The following is a 20,812-nucleotide window of genomic DNA, read 5'->3' on the forward strand; positions in this document are numbered from 1 at the left end:
TATTGATTAATGGGGCATAGTTTGTCTTCTGCCTAAGCTAGAATTGAGTCATTGCTTAAGCTTTTTGTAGTAGCTAAAGATTCTTACTGGAAAAGCTTTTCTTTTGATCCTTGACGTTTCATTTAGTCCTCAAAAGTCTGCCTCATTCTTATATCTGATAACAGGAAGGTGTCCAGCAACTTGTTCTGGGTTTATACATCATTAGGGGTGACAACATGTAAGTCCTTTTTAGTTTTGTTTGTTATAAAAATTTTCTGCTGTCACGCTCCTCGCCTTGTTATGTACTCTTACTTTCTAATCCTGCGTGGTTTCTATGGACCTTGCAGTAGTGTTGTAGGTGAATTAGACGAAGATCTTGATTCGAGGCTGGATTTGTCGAAGCTCAGGGCTCAGCCCTTAAAGCCTGTTATCCACTAAACTACCTACCTTACCAGTTGTTTGTAACTTCTCGGTGGAAAGGTGTGAGTCTCGAGTATGGAGGGTTATTCGATCATGTGAGAGAAAGGAAGTTGTAAAATGATGTGTAAGAGCAAGCTGGCACAATCACAATAGTGTGCAAAGCATTGTTTCTCCTTCGGCTTGGAGATAGTGACTTTCTCATGCGGGTCTTGACTTGAGATCATCTTCTACTTACCAGACTTGGACAATTTTTCTGAGACAACCTTACTTTAGAATATCCGTTTTGTCCATTAATGTAACTAATACTATAGGTTGCTTATCGTCAATCATTTGTTTGTTTTATTTTGAAGTAAATCAAGTATACATAATAGAAACAAATAATACAGAAAAGAAAGAAAAAATAAAGTGTTTAACGCCCAATCAAATTCAATATAAAGAATCTAATTGGAAGAAGAAAATTAGAACTATAACAAGATTAAAAGATAAAAAAAAAAGGAAAGCAATTCAAAGAAATCGTTCTTGTGTCCCAAGAACTTAATCCAGTGCCAGCTTTTGAATTCATGTCCAAAAAAATTTCTTCATGTCTATGCTTAGCCATTCCTGCACATCACCACAGAAAAACTAGAATAATTGTCAGGATTTAAGAACTTCCATATCTCCTTTGATCTCATGCAATCTCTCAAAATGTGTATAATTGTTGCCTCATATTGGGCTCATAGGGGTACTCCATATCTGAGTAAGACATCTCTTGATTCTTACGATGTTTGTAAGAAGTTTCTCATGAGAAGCTTGTCACTAGAAAAAGAAAATATTTTTTCTGGTAAAGGTATTTCCAGATCCTCCCCGCAACTGATCATGTTGCTGATTATAACGTGTTCAAACACTAGTTTGTAAGCTTCTCATACCCCCCGGGGGGTGGGGGGAACCATTGGAAGGAGGTTCTCCATAAAAGAACATCATCTAAACTGCTTGTAGGGGCTTAATCATCTTCAGTTTCTGCATCACCCATGAAGGAAAGTATTTACACCACTCATGCACAAGGGGGAACATGGCAATGATATGGGAAAGTTCAATTCAAATGATAAAAAATGGGAGGAAACAATGAAATTGGAGGGGGGGGGGGGGAAGAGGCTTGCATAAAAAATAAAAAAAGCTATCAGCGAGCCATTGTTTTAAACGCTCCAGCTTTAAGCTCTGATACACCGTCTCTTTCTAGCCAAGCATGCCTAGCTGCTCCAGATCTTCACTTTTTGCTTCTCCATTGTGTGTCAACATGAAGCAGATTGAAAGCCGCGCATTAGCATGAGTCGGTTACTCTTCACTGCGGCTATAGCGTATTGAGCTTGAAGCTCATTCGAAATGAAACTCGGCTGGTACTCTCTAGGGGATATGTTGATGATGATTACATTCTCTTGTTAAATGAGAATACACATTTCAATCACGCTGGTGATATAAAAATTTTGTTGGGTGGTGATCTATAAATATTTTTGTAAGCATTTTTAAATAAAGAAACATGTCATGATATGCCCCAGATCTTCCAATATTTCGATATGTATTGGAAAAAGTTTTCATTTTGATTAAATTAATTAAAAGCTCACAATGTCATTATTATTTTATTTTTAATATAACAATACAAATGAGTAAAATAATTAACCCTTTTAACTTTATCGGTAAAAAAGCGCTTTTTTTAACTGATGGAATTGGATATAGCAAAAAAAAAAAAAACTAGCTTTTAATGATATAGTAAATTCAAATTCAAATTCTTGTAAAATGAGGGACTCATATTTACTACTCAATTTTAATTCAACCAAGGCTGTCTTTGCCAAAAAAAGACACCAAAAAAAATCTTTTAACATTAATCATGAGAGAAATATATAAAATAAAATCGCATTATTTACGATGCAATATAAAATTGTCAATGACTAAATGTAATGGAAACGAAGATTATGACCATTGGCATTTGGCATTAACCGTTCCGGATAACTAAGGAGGCAGTCGTGGTTGGGACATAGGCGATTATCACAGAAGGCCGAGCAATTGATAAATGCTCGCCGGTATCTCTCTCTCTTCTTTAACCTCAACTGTTGAGCCACTCAACATTTGTTCTGTCTCTTCAATCTTCATTTTGTTTTTTTTTAGTCAATACTTTCTCCGTTCTTGAAGCCCAACCTAAATTTTGATGATTGTTTTACATACGAATGTCAGCTAGGATTCAGCTATGGCAGCACTGCTGAATACCGTATCTCCAGCCGCAAATCTGTCACCAAAAACAAAAAGGAATTGTTCTAGCTTTCACTCTCAGATTCCAAACATTCATACCCTTTCACTTAACAAGGGTTTTTCGAGGGTTTTGTCATATAGCCAGATAGCTATTTCTCCTAAAGGTAATGTTTTTACTCTGCCTGATTGGAGGATTGGGAAGAGCGACCCAAAAAGTAAGGAGCTTAGAGTTAATAATGCATTCCTTCATCTAGAGCATATGGTAGGCAAAGGCCATAAGCCTGACGTAACTCAAGCAACTCAGCTTTTGTATGATCTTTGCAAGGCTAACAAAATGAGGAAATCTGTCAGGGTAATGGAGATGATGGTAGGGTCAGGCATTATACCTGACGCAGCTTCCTTCACATACTTGGTCAATTATCTATGCAAGAGGGGTAATGTTGGGTATGCAATGCAATTAGTTGAAAGAATGGAGGAACGTGGTTTTCTTACTAATACTGTTACCTATAACACTCTAGTTAAAGGGCTGTGCATGCATGGGGGTTTAAATCAAAGCTTGCAACTTTTAGATCGATTGACCAAGAAGGGTTTGGTCCCAATGCATTCACTTATTCTTTTTACTTGAAGCTGCTTACAAGGAGAGGGGATCCGATGAAGCCGTGAAACTTCTAGATGAAATAATTGCCAAGGGTGGGAAGCCCAATATAGTGAGTTACAATGTTCTGTTAACAGGTTTATGCAAGGAAGGTCAGACTGAAGAAGCTATTAAGCTTTTCAGGGAATTGCCAGCAAAGGGGTTTGATCCTAGTGTTGTGAGCTACAACATTTTGCTGAGGAGTTTGTGCTATGAAGGGAGGTGGGAGGAGGCAAATGAGCTTTTAGCCGAGATGCATGGAAAAAATCAGTCTCCTTCTGTAGTTACCTATAACATATTAATTACTTCTCTTTCCCTCCATGGAAAAACTGAACATGCTTTCAAGGTTTTAGATGAAATGGCAAGGAGTGGATTCAAGGCAACTGCAGCCAGCTATAATCCGATTATTGCCCGTCTCTGCAATGAAGGGAAGGTGGATCTTGTAGTTCAGTGTCTGGAACAAATGATGCTTCGGCATTGTAATCCTAATGAAGGGACATACAATGCTATTGGTATGCTTTGTGAGGTGGGGAAGGTACAAGATTCATTCTTCATAATCCAAAGCTTGGGTAACAAGCATAACTCCCCCATGCATGATTTCTACCAAAATGTCATTTCAAGTTTGTGCAGGAAAGGGAACACGTATCCAGCTTTTCAGCTACTATATGAAATGACGAAGTATGGATTTACTCCAGATTCTTATACTTATTCATCTTTGATTAGAGGAATGTGTAGAGAGGGCATGTTGGATGAGGCCATTGAGATATTCAAAGTTTTGGAAGAAAATGAGCACAGGCCTGATACTGATAACTATAATGCACTTATACTTGGTCTCTGCAAGTCTCGAAGAACAGACTTGTCTATGGAGATGTTTCAGAGGATGATACGTAAAGAATGCATGCCTAATGAGACAACATATACCATTCTTATTGAAGGGCTTGCTTTTGAAGGAGAAATGGATATTGCTGCCAAGCTTTTGAAGGAGTTGCATTTGAAAGACGTTCTGAGCCAAGGTACTGTTGAAAGACTAGTCATGCAGTTTGGCTTCAAGAAATTGACATAGTAAGAGACAAAACAAAGATGGTGACGACTCGCGACTTATTTCAGATATGAATGGTTTGTATGGACAATTGAGTGTAATCCTGGTTGCCGGTTAACTGTAAGATCATTGAATTATTGAGCCCAAATACTTGGAAATTTGCTCTAGAGTTTAGAGGTGACTGAATAAAGGTGTGAGCATAGAATTTAATGATGTCTGCTGTCGGCATTCTCTCTCATGCTTCAGGTTTAACATTCATGTAAAATTTGGCGACTTAGTATGTATGACCTAGGAAGGAGAAGTACATCCGTTTGTCCAGATTTTCACGGAAAGAAAACTTTAACACCATAGTATATGATGATCGAATAGCTACTCGTAACATCTTTCCTTGTATACAAATCCCATGACCCTGAGCATGCTTCTAGACCTGAATTGGTTACCTTGATGACTTGTAATTTCCCAATCTCTTTTCATCTTTTGCGCTCTTAAAAAGCACTTCTGAGATACTGAATGTGAAGCTATGTATATAAGCACTTCCCTTTATAACTTTCAGGCTTTCAGCTCACCATGAATAGCTGAGATGCATTTTTCTTTTAAGGCAGTAGCGACTTAGATTTCTTTCCCTTTGTTTTTAAATTCTGGTTACGCGCGAAGGTATATAGCTTGTTGAGCTGAGTTTAATAATCCAAAAATGATGTGGTTAAATTACAGATGCCTAAAAAGAAATGCAGAAACTGGCTTAAAGTAGATGAGTTCTTCGACGATCACCCGGTCCCCAAAGAAAAAGGCCTTGCTTATTAGTAATTATGGTTCATTAAGTTTGAAAAATAAGTAATTTTCAAATTATTTGTAGATTTTTTAAAAGAGATGTTATTTAAAAATTTCATGAAAATAAGAAATTGGTGTATTTGGTTATAATCATGACACAAGTTTGTTAATTTACATATTTCAAAATAATCAGAATATGAATACTTTTACATTCTGATTATTTAAAAAAAAAAAAACCTACCAATTGATTGTTTCACTATTAAAAAAAAAAAACCAAACAAACAAACGTTCAATTCCTATAGTTATATTATGGCCAACGTTTAGAAGGCCATCTCTGCATTTCATCTTACATTAAATCGAAGCATATCATGGTTGAAAACAGAAAAATAATAAAAAGAACCGTATGTCATATTGACAAGTGTACATTTTGGCCCAAAAAAAATATTGACAAGCATATACAAAATTAGGCTAACTTTTTGAACTTCAATTGGATTAATTTCCTACATCGGAGTTGACAGTAGCTTCAGTAGACCAAAAATTTAACCAGTAGCAGGCCAGCCGAATAGCTGAAATCAGCCAAACTAGAGCAGACCTTCAATTCTAGAGCTTATTCAGATTAACGAGGCCAAAATCTTCAAAACCATCTTTTATCTTATTCAGCCAGTGCATCGGAATGAATTCTCTCGTACAAGCTATATATTAGTGGTGACTTGGACATCTGGGGTTCCCTTTCCAGAGCTGCAATCACATCCTTAACAGAGATGCTACGAGCTACTCGAGTTTGATGTGCAATGCCTTGATTTCTCCCAAGTTTTCGAGCAGTTCCTGTTGGAACAGTAACATTCAAGGAAGTAGAACAACAATTCAGAAATAGCACGAAATCTAGGTCAGGCAGCATCTGCAAATGCTTATATTAAGCTAACACAGCGCTACAATGAAAAGGAGAGACCAATTTTATTGGAGAGATTAGAACCACCTTTCACATGTCGATATCTTAGCATCACTTTGTCATTTGACTAGAAAATACAGTACGTGGCACGCATGAATGAATAATCAGTTTGAACGGAACCTACCAGAAGTCCCAAAAGACGTTGAAAGTCTTTTTCTCCCCATCCGAATTATCCTTGGTACTTCTTCCAGATGAAGATGCAGACTTGCGACTCGCATCTTTAGCAGGTTGAGAACTAGATGATGCATCTACCACTCCTTCACGTTTTTGACGGGCTTGCTCCGCCATGAGTTGCCATTTTGACAGCATGTCATCTCCCCCAACAGCAGCTCGAGCAGCAACATTTGCAGCATTTGTCCTCATTTTGTCATCCTCTTCCTTATTTACCTACATGATGCCATAAATTAAATAAAAGATTTCTAACATGGACTGTGGAATAATAAAATACACAAGAAAGAGGGATGAATACCTTTGTTGATTTATTACGACCTTCATCCTTATCCTTGTCACAATCAAGCCCAGGATTACTCTCAGCCTGTATAATTCACGGTTTAAATGATAAGAAAACATGTTTCAGAAGCAGATATTCAAAACAACCGCATGTTATGGGAAAATTTCATGGATGCAGCTTCATGTACGTATAAACCTTCTTCAAAAAACTCTTGAAGATAGACAAAAATATCTTCCACGGGTGGAACTCACTTCATTAAGTTTACGAGTCTTCTCTGCTTCTGTCTGTTTCTTCTCCCACTCTTCCCTTGCTCTCTTATTAATTGCCATGATTTGTTGCCGAACGTCTGATGTGACAACAACCCGGTGTCTGGTCTTCTCAAAATCCACTCGCTGGTAGGAAATTGACTGGGGGCATAAGAAACTGCTTGCATTGATGAAAGACCGTTCATGCAAACAGTTGAGACAACTGACCTGTTTTGAGAGTCTGATCAGGCTACTTATTAATCCACGCATTCTTTCCTCCACGCACTGAACATTTACTTTCAGCCATGAGTTTACATGCAAAACTACCACAACGTTAATTGAAAATCTGCTCGTATCTCACCAGAGACAAGCATTTCTCTACATCATTGCTCATACCCTTCAAACCACATTTGACCACTGCCAGAGTGAGAGCAAAATGAAGTATAAGGCTATGTATAGATCCAGATAAGTTTAAAGCATACAAAGAATCTTAAACATATGGGCAGCATTAAACAATAAAAAGAAGACTAACTAATATCCATCAATTTGTTCTGCAGTGGTGCTTTCTGCAAAATCAGTCTTTCTTCTTCTTCTTGCACGACTCTTCGAGATGCTTCTGAAATTCGGCTGTCCTCTTTTGGCCCTGAAAATAACTGTTCTTCCTCCTCCTACAAAATAGAAAAAATATAGAACCAAGTGGGCTTTGATTATAGAAGAAAAACAATCCCTAATCTAGAATTATTTGCCCAGGATCAATGGCAAAGTACGATACCCTAAGATCAACTCCACTAACAGCAGTAACATCATTAAGCTGTTCAATGCTTTGTTCCATAGAAGCCCCAGATGCTTTCTGTTTCTTACTGTAGGATAATAGGCAGATTATAGAGATTAAAAAGGAGTTAGATAAACAATCAATCATGATTCATTAGAATAAGAAAAAAGACCTTGGAGGAGGTGGTGACGAACCAAGTCCCTCCAGTGGTTTCTTTTGGCCAAGAGAGGGCTTTTTCAGAGGCGCCCTTGCAATAATCCCTGAAGGGTTTGTGGGGATCTGAGAGCTTAGCTGACAAAATACAAAATCGAATGAGGAAATAGGCATCATTAAGCATAGAGATTATACTACGAGGCAAGCTCCCGTGCACAGGATGACATTTCCCTTAGTAAGGAATATTGGATTCTAAGATAGTGATGCTTGAAAAAGCGGAAACCTAAGGACACATGAAAAGAAACGCGATTGTATGCATTGTTACTCTAGCAACCTGTAATAAATCTTTTAAGTCAAAAACACACAGCTACTCCATTAACTGACGTCAATAAAAAAACATCCATTGCCAACAACAACATTACAACAAAGGACAGATTACATGCAGAAGTTTGATTTTTCCTAACCAATAAAATTTATAAAGTAGGAGAACCAGTATTGAAAAGGCCAGAGTAAAGTTTCTTGGTTAATGAGTATAAAACTTAAGTTTAACATCCGACATTAAGTCACAAGCTATTATGCAACTAATAGCAATAGGTGTATTATGAGTCAAGGTGATGGACATTTGGGGCTGATATAGCATCAGCAAGATTGATTATACCAGGCTAACGGAAACTGGAAGTAAATCAAGCAAAAAGAAGAATGAAGGTATTCAAGTAAATAAGATCGTTGAGAACCAGAGTTAGAAACATTGAAACAGTTTAGAAAACATCATTTCTATGAGTAACACCTTAATCCCCGTGAGTATTCATATCTTCACATTCAATTTTCATACCTCAACTAAAATACAATGAAAAGCGATGCAAATCCATATCTTAGCTATTTTTAGGACAACATTATCAGCGACACACAATATGCAAATGTATGCAGGCAAAAGTCTGATAGAAACATCTAACCCAAAAATTTTGTCATCTTAGAGAAACAAAAATCCATGCATCAGTACGTAGAATGCATTATGCAATAAGCCATAAAGACACAAGTAATGCCAATAAGATTACCGGGACACTTGGTTCCTGTTGAGCAATCATTGAAGGGGTACCAGAATTGGAATGCAACAAGCTAGAAGTAGTTGTAGGCGGCATATTTGTAGATGCTGGAAGACCTCTTGAAAACTCATCCTTTGAAGTTCCCTGATTGCCATTTCCCTGTTCAATCTGACCAGTGCCAACAGAAGAAATTCCATGCAATTTAGATAAATGATGTCTCTGTTGCTGCTCAGCAGACAGGTCAGTAGGTTCCTTTTTAACATTCGAAGGTTGCCAAGCATTGGGTGTTTGTTGTGATCCTGCACTACTTACAACAGGAGGAGCAGACACTCCCTGCAGTCTCTTTGGATCATTGATGGAATTCTGTCTATCAAGTTTTGTCATGCCAATCAGATTCATACCCTGTGTGGGCCCCCCCAGGTGATTTTGAGCAATGTTTTGATGAGGAATTTGCCTCAAATGGGAATCATGCAGTGGCGCTTTGAGAGATGTAGAACTACTGCTTGTGCCAGAATAAAGATTATAATTGGTACCACTACTTCCATGTGCTGATGAAAAATGCAGATGCTGCTGCTGCTGCTTAGTAAGCCCTTGTATGTGCAAGGAGGACCTTTCTGATTCTTGGCTAGCAAAGTTGGAACTGGAAGATGATATCTGACTCGGTTGCACTGCTTGGGATTCTATTTTAACATCCAATTCCTGAGATTTTTTGACACTATTATCCATAGTTGGATAAACTGGTTCATTCTTCACATGTACAGTTGAAGAATTAATATGAGATTGGTTTGAAGGAGGGTTCACACTTCTGTGATGCAATTGTGCTAATCCATGGGGATCACTGAACTGTGTTGCCCCCGAACTAACAGCAGGCATCCTCATAGGGTGCTGCTGCCCAATGGGTCCTTGGTTGGATCTCGTCTAAAACAGTAGAAAAGAAAGGTTATAAGCATGACCTCAAATGAATGCCCATTGGCTTAAAAAAATATCAAATAAGGTACAACATACACTATGCTCCACATACCTGTGATTGCACTTTTGCTAATGCCATTCTGAGCATCTGATCGCCTACAATACTTTTCATAAGCCTCACAAAATTATCCTTTGGAATTTCATCTTTCTATAAAAACAGCAGAAACTGCAAAGTCAGCAACATCGAAAAGCCATGCATAAATCAGACATGGCCCATACCATAAAAAAATAAAATAAAACAAAAGCAGGTGGAGGGAAGACATTGTTTTGATTGAATTAAAATACACACCTTTAATTTGGCAAACAAAGTTTGGAGTTGCATGGCTCTGTCTTTGGGAAGCTGCGGAAGCAAGATTGGCAGCAATAGGCCAAATGGCACTTGTTTACTACGATTTATTTGGCCACTTGGCTGCTCAGTGACTGTCGCCTGTTGATTACTCATCTGCTGCAACTTGATATATTGAGATTCATTGCTCTGATTATGCGTTTTGACAGGCTCATTCTTAATAACTGGATCTTTCCCAGGATTTGGGATCCCACTCGTTTGAGGGTTTTGGAGGGAGCCGTGTACAGTCTGCCCTTGGTGACCTTCATCTTGAGATTGCTTCTGAGAGGGGGGTGGATGATTAACATCCTGAGGAGCAACATTCTGCAGTTGGCCACTGTGTTTGATCTCCATCTCAGACGAAGATTGTTGCTGCTGCTGAGCAATGTTAGGATCTTGTTGAGTTTGAGGATCAGTTTTATTATCATGGCTAGAAGCTGGCCACTGTGGTAATGACTGACTGTATGTGGTGCTGTTTCCTTGAGACAAAACTGTAGCAATTGTAGTAGCATATGAGATGTGAGATTAAGAATTTACCAAGAAAGTATAAAAATCATGTAAATTAACAGCAAATAGAGCTGATAAATTTTCAGAAGATACTTGTCCTTGATTCCTACAATTCTTCCGGTACATTCAAACTAGACTCCAGAATATATTAGCATTCATGAGTCAATAAAAGTCTCCCTTCCAGACTGAAAAGGACGGATGGAAAGAAAATTGTGAAATAAATAATTTCAAGGAAAGAATGTTAGGAAGAAAATAAACTTTGAGCAAAGATTTATCAAAAACACGAGGAATCTGAAGTCTCACAGTACGAACAGGTGCAAGAAAAGATAAACAATAGGATGAAAATAATGAAAGCAAAAAAAAAAAAAACACCCTTATTGGTTTATTATAAAAAGAAATATCAGCATTAATAAAAAAATTCAAATACTGATAAGGCACTTCCAAGACCTGCCAAAATTATATTGATCAAATTTCATTTCCAGAAAAATCAAGCCATGCTTCATTGAGCTTGCTATTAAAAACAAAGATACCTTGATGTTTCAAAATCAATCATCATGTTTGGACTTTTCCATTTCTATTATCTACATTACATATAGCAGGCTCACAGACAAAACTGACTAATAACATTACCGAAATAAAATTAAATAAAAAACCATCAAATGCTTTAAACAAAAGTTACTGGAGGTGAAATTCAGAAATATAATGAATCAAAGTGATGCATGCCTGTGTCTGAACCAGAAGGCTGAGAAGTAGACATGTCTCCTCCTATGTCTCTATTTAAGGCGGCCTGGAAGGCTTCCACGTCTGCCCCTGAATGCATCGTTTCATCCTGCACGTCCAAAAACAGTGGTAGAATTAGAAATAGAGAACCCTATACGAACACGGTTTTTTCTGCAAATAAGGTAAAGAAAAGAGAGAAAACCTCATCATCTTCAAGAAGCTTAACTATAGATGGATCCATAACAATTCCAAGTCACCGTTATCTTGGATCATAAATGAAGCAGTTGAACTGAAATGGAATCATTAATGAATATAACTGCAAACGATTTGATCATTTTGTTCAACTTAAATATATGCAGTGTCAAATAACCCAAACATAGAATTTAGTTTAGGGAGAATGATATTTAAAGCCCTCTCAAGAGAATTTATCCCAACAAGGGCACATAAGTTTTGCTTTGAATATTTTCTTATGAAAACACGTATATATTGTTGTTAAAAGCTGAACCTTAGCTTGTTAAATTTCTAAGGAAATCCTAACAAAAAATACAAGTTAAAGTTCAACTTTTAACAACATATACGTATTTTCACAAGACAATATCCAATGCACCCATATTGTAATAAATTTCCTTGAGAAGGCCTTAAATGTCATTCTCCCCTTAGTTTACTCCACAGATGATAGACTCCACAAGAGAGAGAGAGACAGAGAAACCATCATGATCTAACAACATAAAGAGAGTAAAGTAGTAATAGCAACGGGGGCATATCCAATTTTTGACATTACCAAAATTTGAAGGAAACATCTACCAACCCCTAATCAAATCCCAGAAAAATTGCCCATCTAACATCCTTATCCAAAACTTTCCAATATTCAAAATACTCAATAAACCCATGGTAGATACTATCCATAAAAATTGATAAACAACAATTAACATTTACCCACAAATTTCCCCCAATGAAAGAACTATCATATCATAGACAGACCTATATTACATGCCCCCACTGAAATCTTTGAATTTTGCATAGTTGATATCATACCCTTTTAATTTTTTTTGTTCCAAATACTTTAACAAAGATGCCTTAGCAAGCCAATTGATCCAGGAATCTCCTCCAAGCCACTGAATAATGAAATAATAACACTCCTGCAGTTTATGATCTCCCAATTTCCTCTTGCAATTTATGATCATGAAAACTACTGCCTAGAGTAAGGAGCACAATTGATTGTTTTTGTCAATAGCTTCTAAATTCACGGACCAATAAGCAGCAGGAAATGATTTATCTCAAGCTTCTAAATTTTCAGACACAAATTGAGCCAAGTCATTTACCGAATTATGCATCACAAATACCTTGAGAATTTTATAAATTGATGATAATATAAAGAGATTAATAAGCAAAATGCCACTACACAATACAAATCCAACATTGTAAAACAACACGATACAAAGCTTATAAGTTGCTAGAAATCAAAATGAAGAGAGCAGAAGTATAATAGCCCATTAGACACCATTCAAGCAAAAACTAGTAATCAAAGTTAAGAAATTAAACTTGATCTGTAAATATTCCCAGATTCAAAACCATTAATACCAACAGCATGCGAGATAAGGCCTATTGTTGTTGTTGTTATCAAAAGCATCAATGCTCAAACAATTGATTGCATGACCAATTTCAAAGCCAAATTAAAATGAAAAATTTAAAACCAAGCAAGAAACGGTGCAACAGCGTGACACAAGGGTTGACAACCACACAGGGAACAGATGACATGCAGAACAAACTGCCTGTTTGGATATGTCATTATAATTGATCGTCAGTATGGAAATCCCCTTTTTCATCAAAATTATCCAAACACTCCTATTTTCCCACAATTGATTATCTCACCTTAAACTGCATTAGGGCTTAAGCTGATCTCCTAGCTTTTCAATATCAATTATGCCTATTCAAATATTCAATGTTTGCCAAAATTTCAAAACTACCAAATATACCCCTTGCATTACGAGACTCATGGTAAATGGTACTGTGTGATTTGTGGTGTCTTTCTCACATCCAAATATATATCTCTAGCATTCATTTTGTTAAATAATTTTATCTATGTGTTTCAAACATTTATTATATTTATATTAAATAATTTTATTTGTATTAAATCATCACTATTATATTTTTTAAATAAATCAAAATAAATGTAATAATATGGGAAAATTAATCACTTGATTTCTATAGTTTTGATTTAGTTATAACTCAATTTTTAAACTTTAATTTATTATGACTCAATTCTAACAGTTTTAACTCTATCATAACTCAGGTTGTTAGTGCCTGCCCCTCTAATTAAAAAAAAAGAATTAAATAGAGCATGACGAAGATTATCATGTGAATGAATATTTATCCTTACCATCATCCATAACATCTTCACCAAACATGGCTAGTCTTCATGTTGTCAATAGAAATCAACTTGTATATTATCAACCAAATATTTAATTATTGTAAAACTGATGTTTCATATTTAAGAATTATTGCTTTATGTTTTATTAAATTTATTTCAACTTAGATATATTGAATTGGTTTTTACCTACATTAAATTATTAATGTTAATATAATTTAAATTTTTATCACTAATCAAGTATATATAAGTTAAATAATATATGTTAAGTTAATAATATATGTTACTTGTTAAATAAAGTTGAACAAATTTACTAATATTAAACATACAATTTTATCAATATTTTAACTTTTAAACACAATGTCCTTTATGGTAATTTACATATATATATATATATATTTAAAATTGATTCTGACTAAATCATCCAACCATCTTCAATTCTATCAAAATTTCAAAAAAAAAAAAAAGTATCCAAACATGATCATGTTATAACATAATCAATTATAATCAAAATCAATCATATTTATCAATTTTTTCTTAATCAATTATACCCACCTAAAATCTAAATAGGCTCAAATTCAAATTTATATTCAAAGGCAGATTGAACAAATCAATCTCACTGGATTTAAGGAGGAGACAAAGCCCTAGGGTTATGACCTTCTCCAATACTTGCCGAAGAACAACCACGGAGGACTGACAATGGTGGATGGCATCTTACAGCGAGCTTGGCCAAGTGTGGAAAGCTTGAAGATGCTGCTACCAGCTGCAGTGGAGTGGCTGTTGGAAGGGAGGAGGGAATGACAAGGTGGAAACTCACTGGGAATAAGGATGGTGGGAGTTAGGGCTGTTCACGGGAGGGTACGGGCCACCCATGCCTTACCCATTACTTACCCATTTTTTGTTAAACAGCTGGCCTCCAGTCTATACCCACATACATCTGTTTGCACCCATTTTAAAACGAGTAGAAATGGGTCTAGGCAAGTATGGGCCACCCATTTAAGTTGCAACACCTACTTGCTTTTAAAAAAAAAAAACAATAGAAACATATATTTTTCATCCCATTCTAATTTAACATAAGTGGCATCATTCTAAAAGTTTAAACCTGTGAATAATATAAGGATTACTAATTTAACAATAACTCCACCGGAAACTCCATAAGGCTACCACAAATCAAAAAATTCAAAAAGCACCATAACTTTTTTTTAACGAAAAAAGCACCATAACTTCATAGCAGCCATAAATGACGTTACACAGGTTGAAAAATCATAATAAATCTGCCTTTCACAGCAGCCATAACTTACTGCAACCTTCTTCAGAATAATTAAAGTAAGAAGTCCCAGCAACCCAAGTAAAACCAGTACAGACAGGAGTCAACCATAATTATAAATGGAAGGCAGAGCACTATTAAGCAGGTTCTTGGTTCTATGGCGTGCACTATTGCAGATTGAAACATCAACGTGTGGCAAACGTAGTTATATAGTTCAAAATACGAATATGAATTATATAATGCCGGCTTTCACAAGCCAAGCATTGTCTAAAATGGAAGATTTCTACATAATTTGTTATGCACCTATATGAACACATAACCGATAGTTTTTATACCTATATGAACATTTTAAAACATAGTTCAAGTAAAGTATTTTGCCAAATGTCAAAGTCATCTAGCTGCAGCAGTAGATGTAATAATTGAAATAGCCATGGATCCATGTAAAACAAATAGTATGTCCTAAATAAGTTACAACTTACAATATAACTTAGAACTAATTTTCGCCCACTAAACATCATGATAATTCCCCGGCACAATATTGATCTCCAATTGTAATTGTAATTGTAATAAGATGAAGTTTAACAATTTATAAGGAAAGCAATTTCAAAATAAGCTTTATGAATCAAGAAACACATTGATGCTTATTTCGAAAGGATGAAATTATATATACATACAGATGCTCAGATGCGGCTAATCGGCTATCCTAAAAGCTTTGGTAGAGAGAAGAGTAAAAAAGAAAAAAGGAAAGGTGTGGAAGGGTTTGGTAGACACTTACGTCTGCGAGCTGCCAGGCGGAGGCCGACGGTAGAGGTGGAGGGAAGCTGGACGAGGGCGATGGACGATGGACGACTCTGCGTCCGTCTCTGCGAGCTGCGAGGCCTAAGGCGAAGTCTCTGGATGGGCGACGACCGAAGGCCAATGGAGGATGGGCGACGCTATGGCGAACAGACGGTGGGCGCCGACGGCTCGCGTCTCGCTCTCAAGCTCGAACAGGGAAGAAGATAAAGTGAGAAATTGAATGAAGACCAACTTAGGGCTACGGGTTTGGGAACTGAACGAGTACCCGGCCGAGGTGAGGTGAGGACTCATGTAAACATAAATAGATAGATAACAATATTTGGGTGGGTAAAAGCCACTCAAGGCCTTTCATGTTACCCACTCATTTTTATAACATGGGATAGGAATTTACCTGTATTCATTTTTTTTTTCTTTTTCCTGCATATGGGTTGACTCACTTGGCAACAGGTTGAGATAGATTTGCAAATTTAGGGCTACATTGCTCACCCCTAGTGGAGTGGGAGTGATCGATGCAAGATTAAAATTCAATTATTTTAGAGCTAGTAATTTTAATAGGCAAGAATTTATTTTAATTAAATTTGAAGTATCTTATTTTATTAAAAAATACATGCAGCTAAGCTTGACCTTAACACTTTCGATTTTGATTTATTCAACCTGTCTAAATACCCAAAACTTTTTAAAAAAAATTTCTCTATTTTTTGAACCAATTTTAATTTTTAAATAACTTTATCAAACATCAAACATTATTTTGACTTTAAAAAAATAAAAGAAAAAAATAAAACATATTAACTTTGTATTTAAGGGTGTATTTGGTTTGAGGATAGGGATTTTAATGAAATAAAGGGAAAGAATTTGATGTTATCTTGTTTGGTTCAAGGAAGGAGGGGAAGAAAAATAATTATATATAAATAAATTTACTCTCATTTTATTAGTGTTGAGATACACATCTTTTAAATTTATCATGGAGGGCATATTGGTTAAAGTGTGACAAATTTTAGTATTTTACCCCTCCACTCCCAATCCCCCCAATTTGAAGGGAAGAGGGGCAAAATTCCTCCCCTCCCCTCCCCTCCAACCAAACACCTTTAAGTAACTCTCTTATTATTTTATTATATTATTTGTAATTTATTTATGAATGTTTTTTTACTTGTAAATCAATATTTTAGTTGTTTAAATATTGTTCTTATCATGGTTATTATAAATATTTTATATATTTTAATTATGATCAAGTTGACCTTAATTCAATCACAATTAGATCATTAATTTAAAATCATTACCCTAATCGATTCAGAGCTTTCAATAACTTTTAGATAAATTATACTTCTCATTTTTAAAAATATAAGAAAAATAGTTGTTATTATTATATTATATAAAAAATATATTTAATTATTAGTAAAATACTTTTTTAATTATTTTTCCTTTAATTTTTATAATGTTTAACCCCTACATATAAGAGGTAAAATTTATTATTAATTTTTAATTAAATCTGGCATGAATAATAACCAAATAATTATATAAGGATATTATTCTATGTATTATATTTATCTAGTAGTAAGACAGAAAATTCATTCATGCCTGAAATTTATTTTTAAAATTATTTTTAATTTAATTTTTTATTTTAAAATTAATTATTTTATTTTATAAAATTAAATAATATATTTTTTAGATGCTTAAACAATATATAGGACTCAAAACTTTTTTAAAAAAATGTGGGTCTTAAAATATAAAAATTAATATTAAAATATATTTTAAATATTATTTTAAAATATTTTATTGATTAAAAATAATAAAAATATGAAGATATAAATATTTTTATTTTTTTAAATAACTATAATAATGAACTCAAACACATGGCATTTTATATAAAATGACAGATATATCCTGCCAAGTTCAATACAATTAAAAAAAAAAAAAAGGATGTCAGAATGTTGCTCGCTACATTTTCTCTCCCCTCACATATCATCCTTCATTTTCTTTCTCTCTCTCCCTCACATTTCCTGTGTCTTGGTGTCAGAAAAGCGAAAACGGTACGAGGCATTCAGGCCAAAAAACCAAAAGAAAATGGAATGGAGGAGATTCTTGACAATGAAAATCGACTTCTAATAAACCAACTTGATCACATATTCCCTGACTCGGTCTTTACAGTAGCGAGTTTTTTTTTTTTTTTGACTAAAAAGATACGATTTCATTAATATTGAAAAGGAGAATTACACACACTAGAATCAAACAAGAACAAGAAAGTAAAAACCCGTATACAATCCTAAAGCAAAACAAAGAATGCTAAAGTATCAACTAAAAAACAGAAAACAAAGTACAAAACAGAAAAAAACAATAAATTAACCAATTCCAGTCCTAATCTGAGACATTTCTTCATCTTCATTAAACATCACCGAACTCTTGCCTTTACCAGCTAGATCGTCCACCAAAATTTCAGAAAGAGAAGTTGGAGCTGAACACAGCCACCTAGAGGGCCACAACTTTGCACACAAGGCTGCTATTAAATCAGTAGCTCTATTCCCAAGTCTAGCACCTAGGGAGAAAGAAACACAAGGCTTAAATCTAGCAAAAGCAAGTAATTCAGACAATAAACCTTTATAGATCCAATCACAACCTGCACAAGAGCCAGAGGTTAGCACATCAAATAAAACTTTACAATCCATTTCAATGCACACGTAGCCTCTGAATTTCTCACACAGCAGCAAGGCTTCTTTCACAACAAAACATTCAACCATGAATGCAGAAGAAGCCTCAACAGCAATCCCCGTACAGCCCAGAAAGCAACCAGATGAATCTCGACAAATCACCCCAACACTGGCATCCCCATTCCTCCTGTATGAGCCATCAACATTCATTTTTACCCAGCCCTCCAAAGGCACCATCCACTTAGATTTTCGACCAGACCTCTCGTTCATCCTCCTGTTAATCCCAGCCTTCAAACACTTAGCACTCCAATACTCATCAACAAACCTCTGTGCCATAAAAATAAGCTTTTCAGGATTAACCATATCATCCTTAAAAACAAAATCACATCTCATTTTCCAGATCTCCTAATACATCACAGCAACAAGAGATCTAGAATAATTAGAAAAATTAGTTGTATTAAGTAACAACTCTTCACACCACTTTCCAACATTACTAATTCTTTTATCTTCAATAATCAAAGATAAAGAACAACCAAACCAGCATCTTTTTACCCAGCCACAACCCAAAAACAAATGTTCAATAGTCTCATCCACCAATCCACAAATAGAACAAGATGTATCTTTAACACACCTCTTATGAAATAAAGTATACCGTGTTACTAATGCCCCCTTCAAAAGCCTCCACATAAAATGCTTGATTTTTGGTGGCACATTCAAACTCCACAAGGTCTTCCATAATGTTCTCGGCACTTAATAAGAGCTGCAAGGCTTATCCTTTACCTTAACCTTTTTTTGCTTTATAAGCTACATGATAACCAGATTTCACCAAATAATTCCCATCCTTCGTAAACTTCCAGACTAACCTATCCTCCAAATCTACTCTCAGAATAAGCATATTCCCAATCAAATCACAGCAATCCTTATCAATAAAGTTTCTAATACAGTCAAGCTTCCAAATCCCATTAGTAATTAAATCTGAAACTTTTAACTTTTTCACGTCATTATTAAGATCAACTCTAGGCTTCAACTGCCCTTCCAATCCTAACACCCAATAATCATTCCATACACTGATTTGATCTCCTCTTCCTACTCTCCATTGCAAACCTTTAAGGAGAAAATCACGCCCCTCAATAATGTTAGACCAACCCCATGAAGCCTTTCCACCTTTTTTGGCCTGTAAAAAATCTGCCTTAGGGAAATAAATTCCTTTTGATATCTTACACCGAAAATCATTAAGATTTTGAATTATACGCCAGGCAGATTTAGCTAACAAAGCCTTATTAAAGGCTTGGAAGCTTTTAAAACCCATTCCCCCATCATTCTTAGCCCCAGACAAATCACTCCAATTCTTCCAATGAATCTTCCTCCCATCATGATCATTATAGCCCCACCAAAAATTAGAAATCATGCTATCAATTTCCTTATAGACTTTATTAGGATATGCAAAACAAGCTATCGAGTAAACAGGAATGGAATTAGCAACAGCTTTAATTAATACCTCCTTCCCCGCAAAGGTAAGCAATCTTTGTTTCCATCCTTGAAGCTTGAAAAGTATTTTTTGCTTCACAAAAGTAAGAGCGGCTGACTTAGATCTTCCCCACAGCACTGGAAAACCCAGATAAGTGCCTGGATCCTCTGTTGCTTTTACACCAAGTACCTCCTCAATTTCTGTTCTCAAATCTGAAGAAGTGTTAGCCTAAAAAAAAACACACAGGATTTATCCAAATTCATCTCCTGTGCAGAAGTATCACAGAAAAGTTCTAAAATTCTTATCAGAATTAAGCAATTATTTCTATTTGCCTTTACAAAGAAAAGCGCATCATCAGTAAAAAAATAATGGGAAAGAATTGGACCTCCCTTAGACAACCGAATCCCCATAAGCTCCTTTTTATTCACATGATATTGCAGCATCAAGGATAAAACATCTACTGCAATAATGAATAGGTATGGAGACAAAGGATCTCCCTGTCTCACTCCCCTTCCAGGAACAATCCTTGCCACCTTCCTATTAGATATTAGCATATCAAAAACAATTGAAGTCACACACTCCATAATCCAATCTATCTACTGTCTACGAAAGCCCATTTTTGACATCATCTCCATCAGAAATTTCTAGTTCACTCGATCATAGGCTTTACTTAGATCAATCTTCAAGGCTAACTCAGCTTTGACCCCTTCTTTTCTCCTTTTCAAATAATGAAATGCCTCATGCACAATTACAACATTATCCTGAATTTGTCTACCAGCAATGAATGCTCTCTGTTGTTGAGAAATACAATGATTCAGTAGCCTTCTCATTCTAGCAGTCAAAATTTTTGCTATAATCTTGTATGAAGCATTACACAGACCAATTAGACGAAAATGGTTAACAATCTCTAGTCTTTCCTTTTTAGGAATCAAGACTATAATTGTTAAATTGAGTTTCCTCAAACTTGAATGCCCTTCAAAAAATTGATGCACCATGTCACACACTTCTTCCTTTACTTCCTCCCAAGACGATTGATAAAACAAAGCAATGAAGCCATCTGGACCAAGTGCTTTTG

General features: G+C 35.5%; 1 protein-coding gene and 1 pseudogene across 1 annotated transcript; one reads left to right on the forward strand and one right to left on the reverse strand.

Moving 5' to 3' along the window:
* Nucleotides 1-2,346: 2,346 nt before the first annotated feature.
* On the forward strand, nt 2,347-4,838 carry LOC129313377 (pentatricopeptide repeat-containing protein At1g79080, chloroplastic-like; annotated as a pseudogene).
* Nucleotides 4,839-5,325: 487 nt separating this feature from the next.
* LOC129313539 (transcription initiation factor TFIID subunit 4b-like) lies at nt 5,326-15,900 on the reverse strand. The gene is given in 16 exon segments (XM_054956745.1): nt 5,326-5,885; nt 6,134-6,155; nt 6,157-6,396; nt 6,479-6,544; nt 6,712-6,852; nt 6,934-6,990; nt 7,067-7,122; nt 7,238-7,373; nt 7,478-7,565; nt 7,650-7,768; nt 8,686-9,591; nt 9,695-9,790; nt 9,932-10,458; nt 11,198-11,303; nt 11,397-11,483; nt 15,605-15,900. Coding segments are annotated over 15 exon segments (2,772 nt in total). The 5' UTR covers nt 11,436-11,483; nt 15,605-15,900; the 3' UTR covers nt 5,326-5,712.
* Nucleotides 15,901-20,812: the final 4,912 nt, after the last annotated feature.

The sequence above is a fragment of the Prosopis cineraria genome, unplaced genomic scaffold, assembly GCF_029017545.1.
Source record: "Prosopis cineraria cultivar Desert tree isolate PC_DT_omini unplaced genomic scaffold, ASM2901754v1 PC6, whole genome shotgun sequence".
Lineage (NCBI taxonomy): Eukaryota > Viridiplantae > Streptophyta > Magnoliopsida > Fabales > Fabaceae > Prosopis > Prosopis cineraria.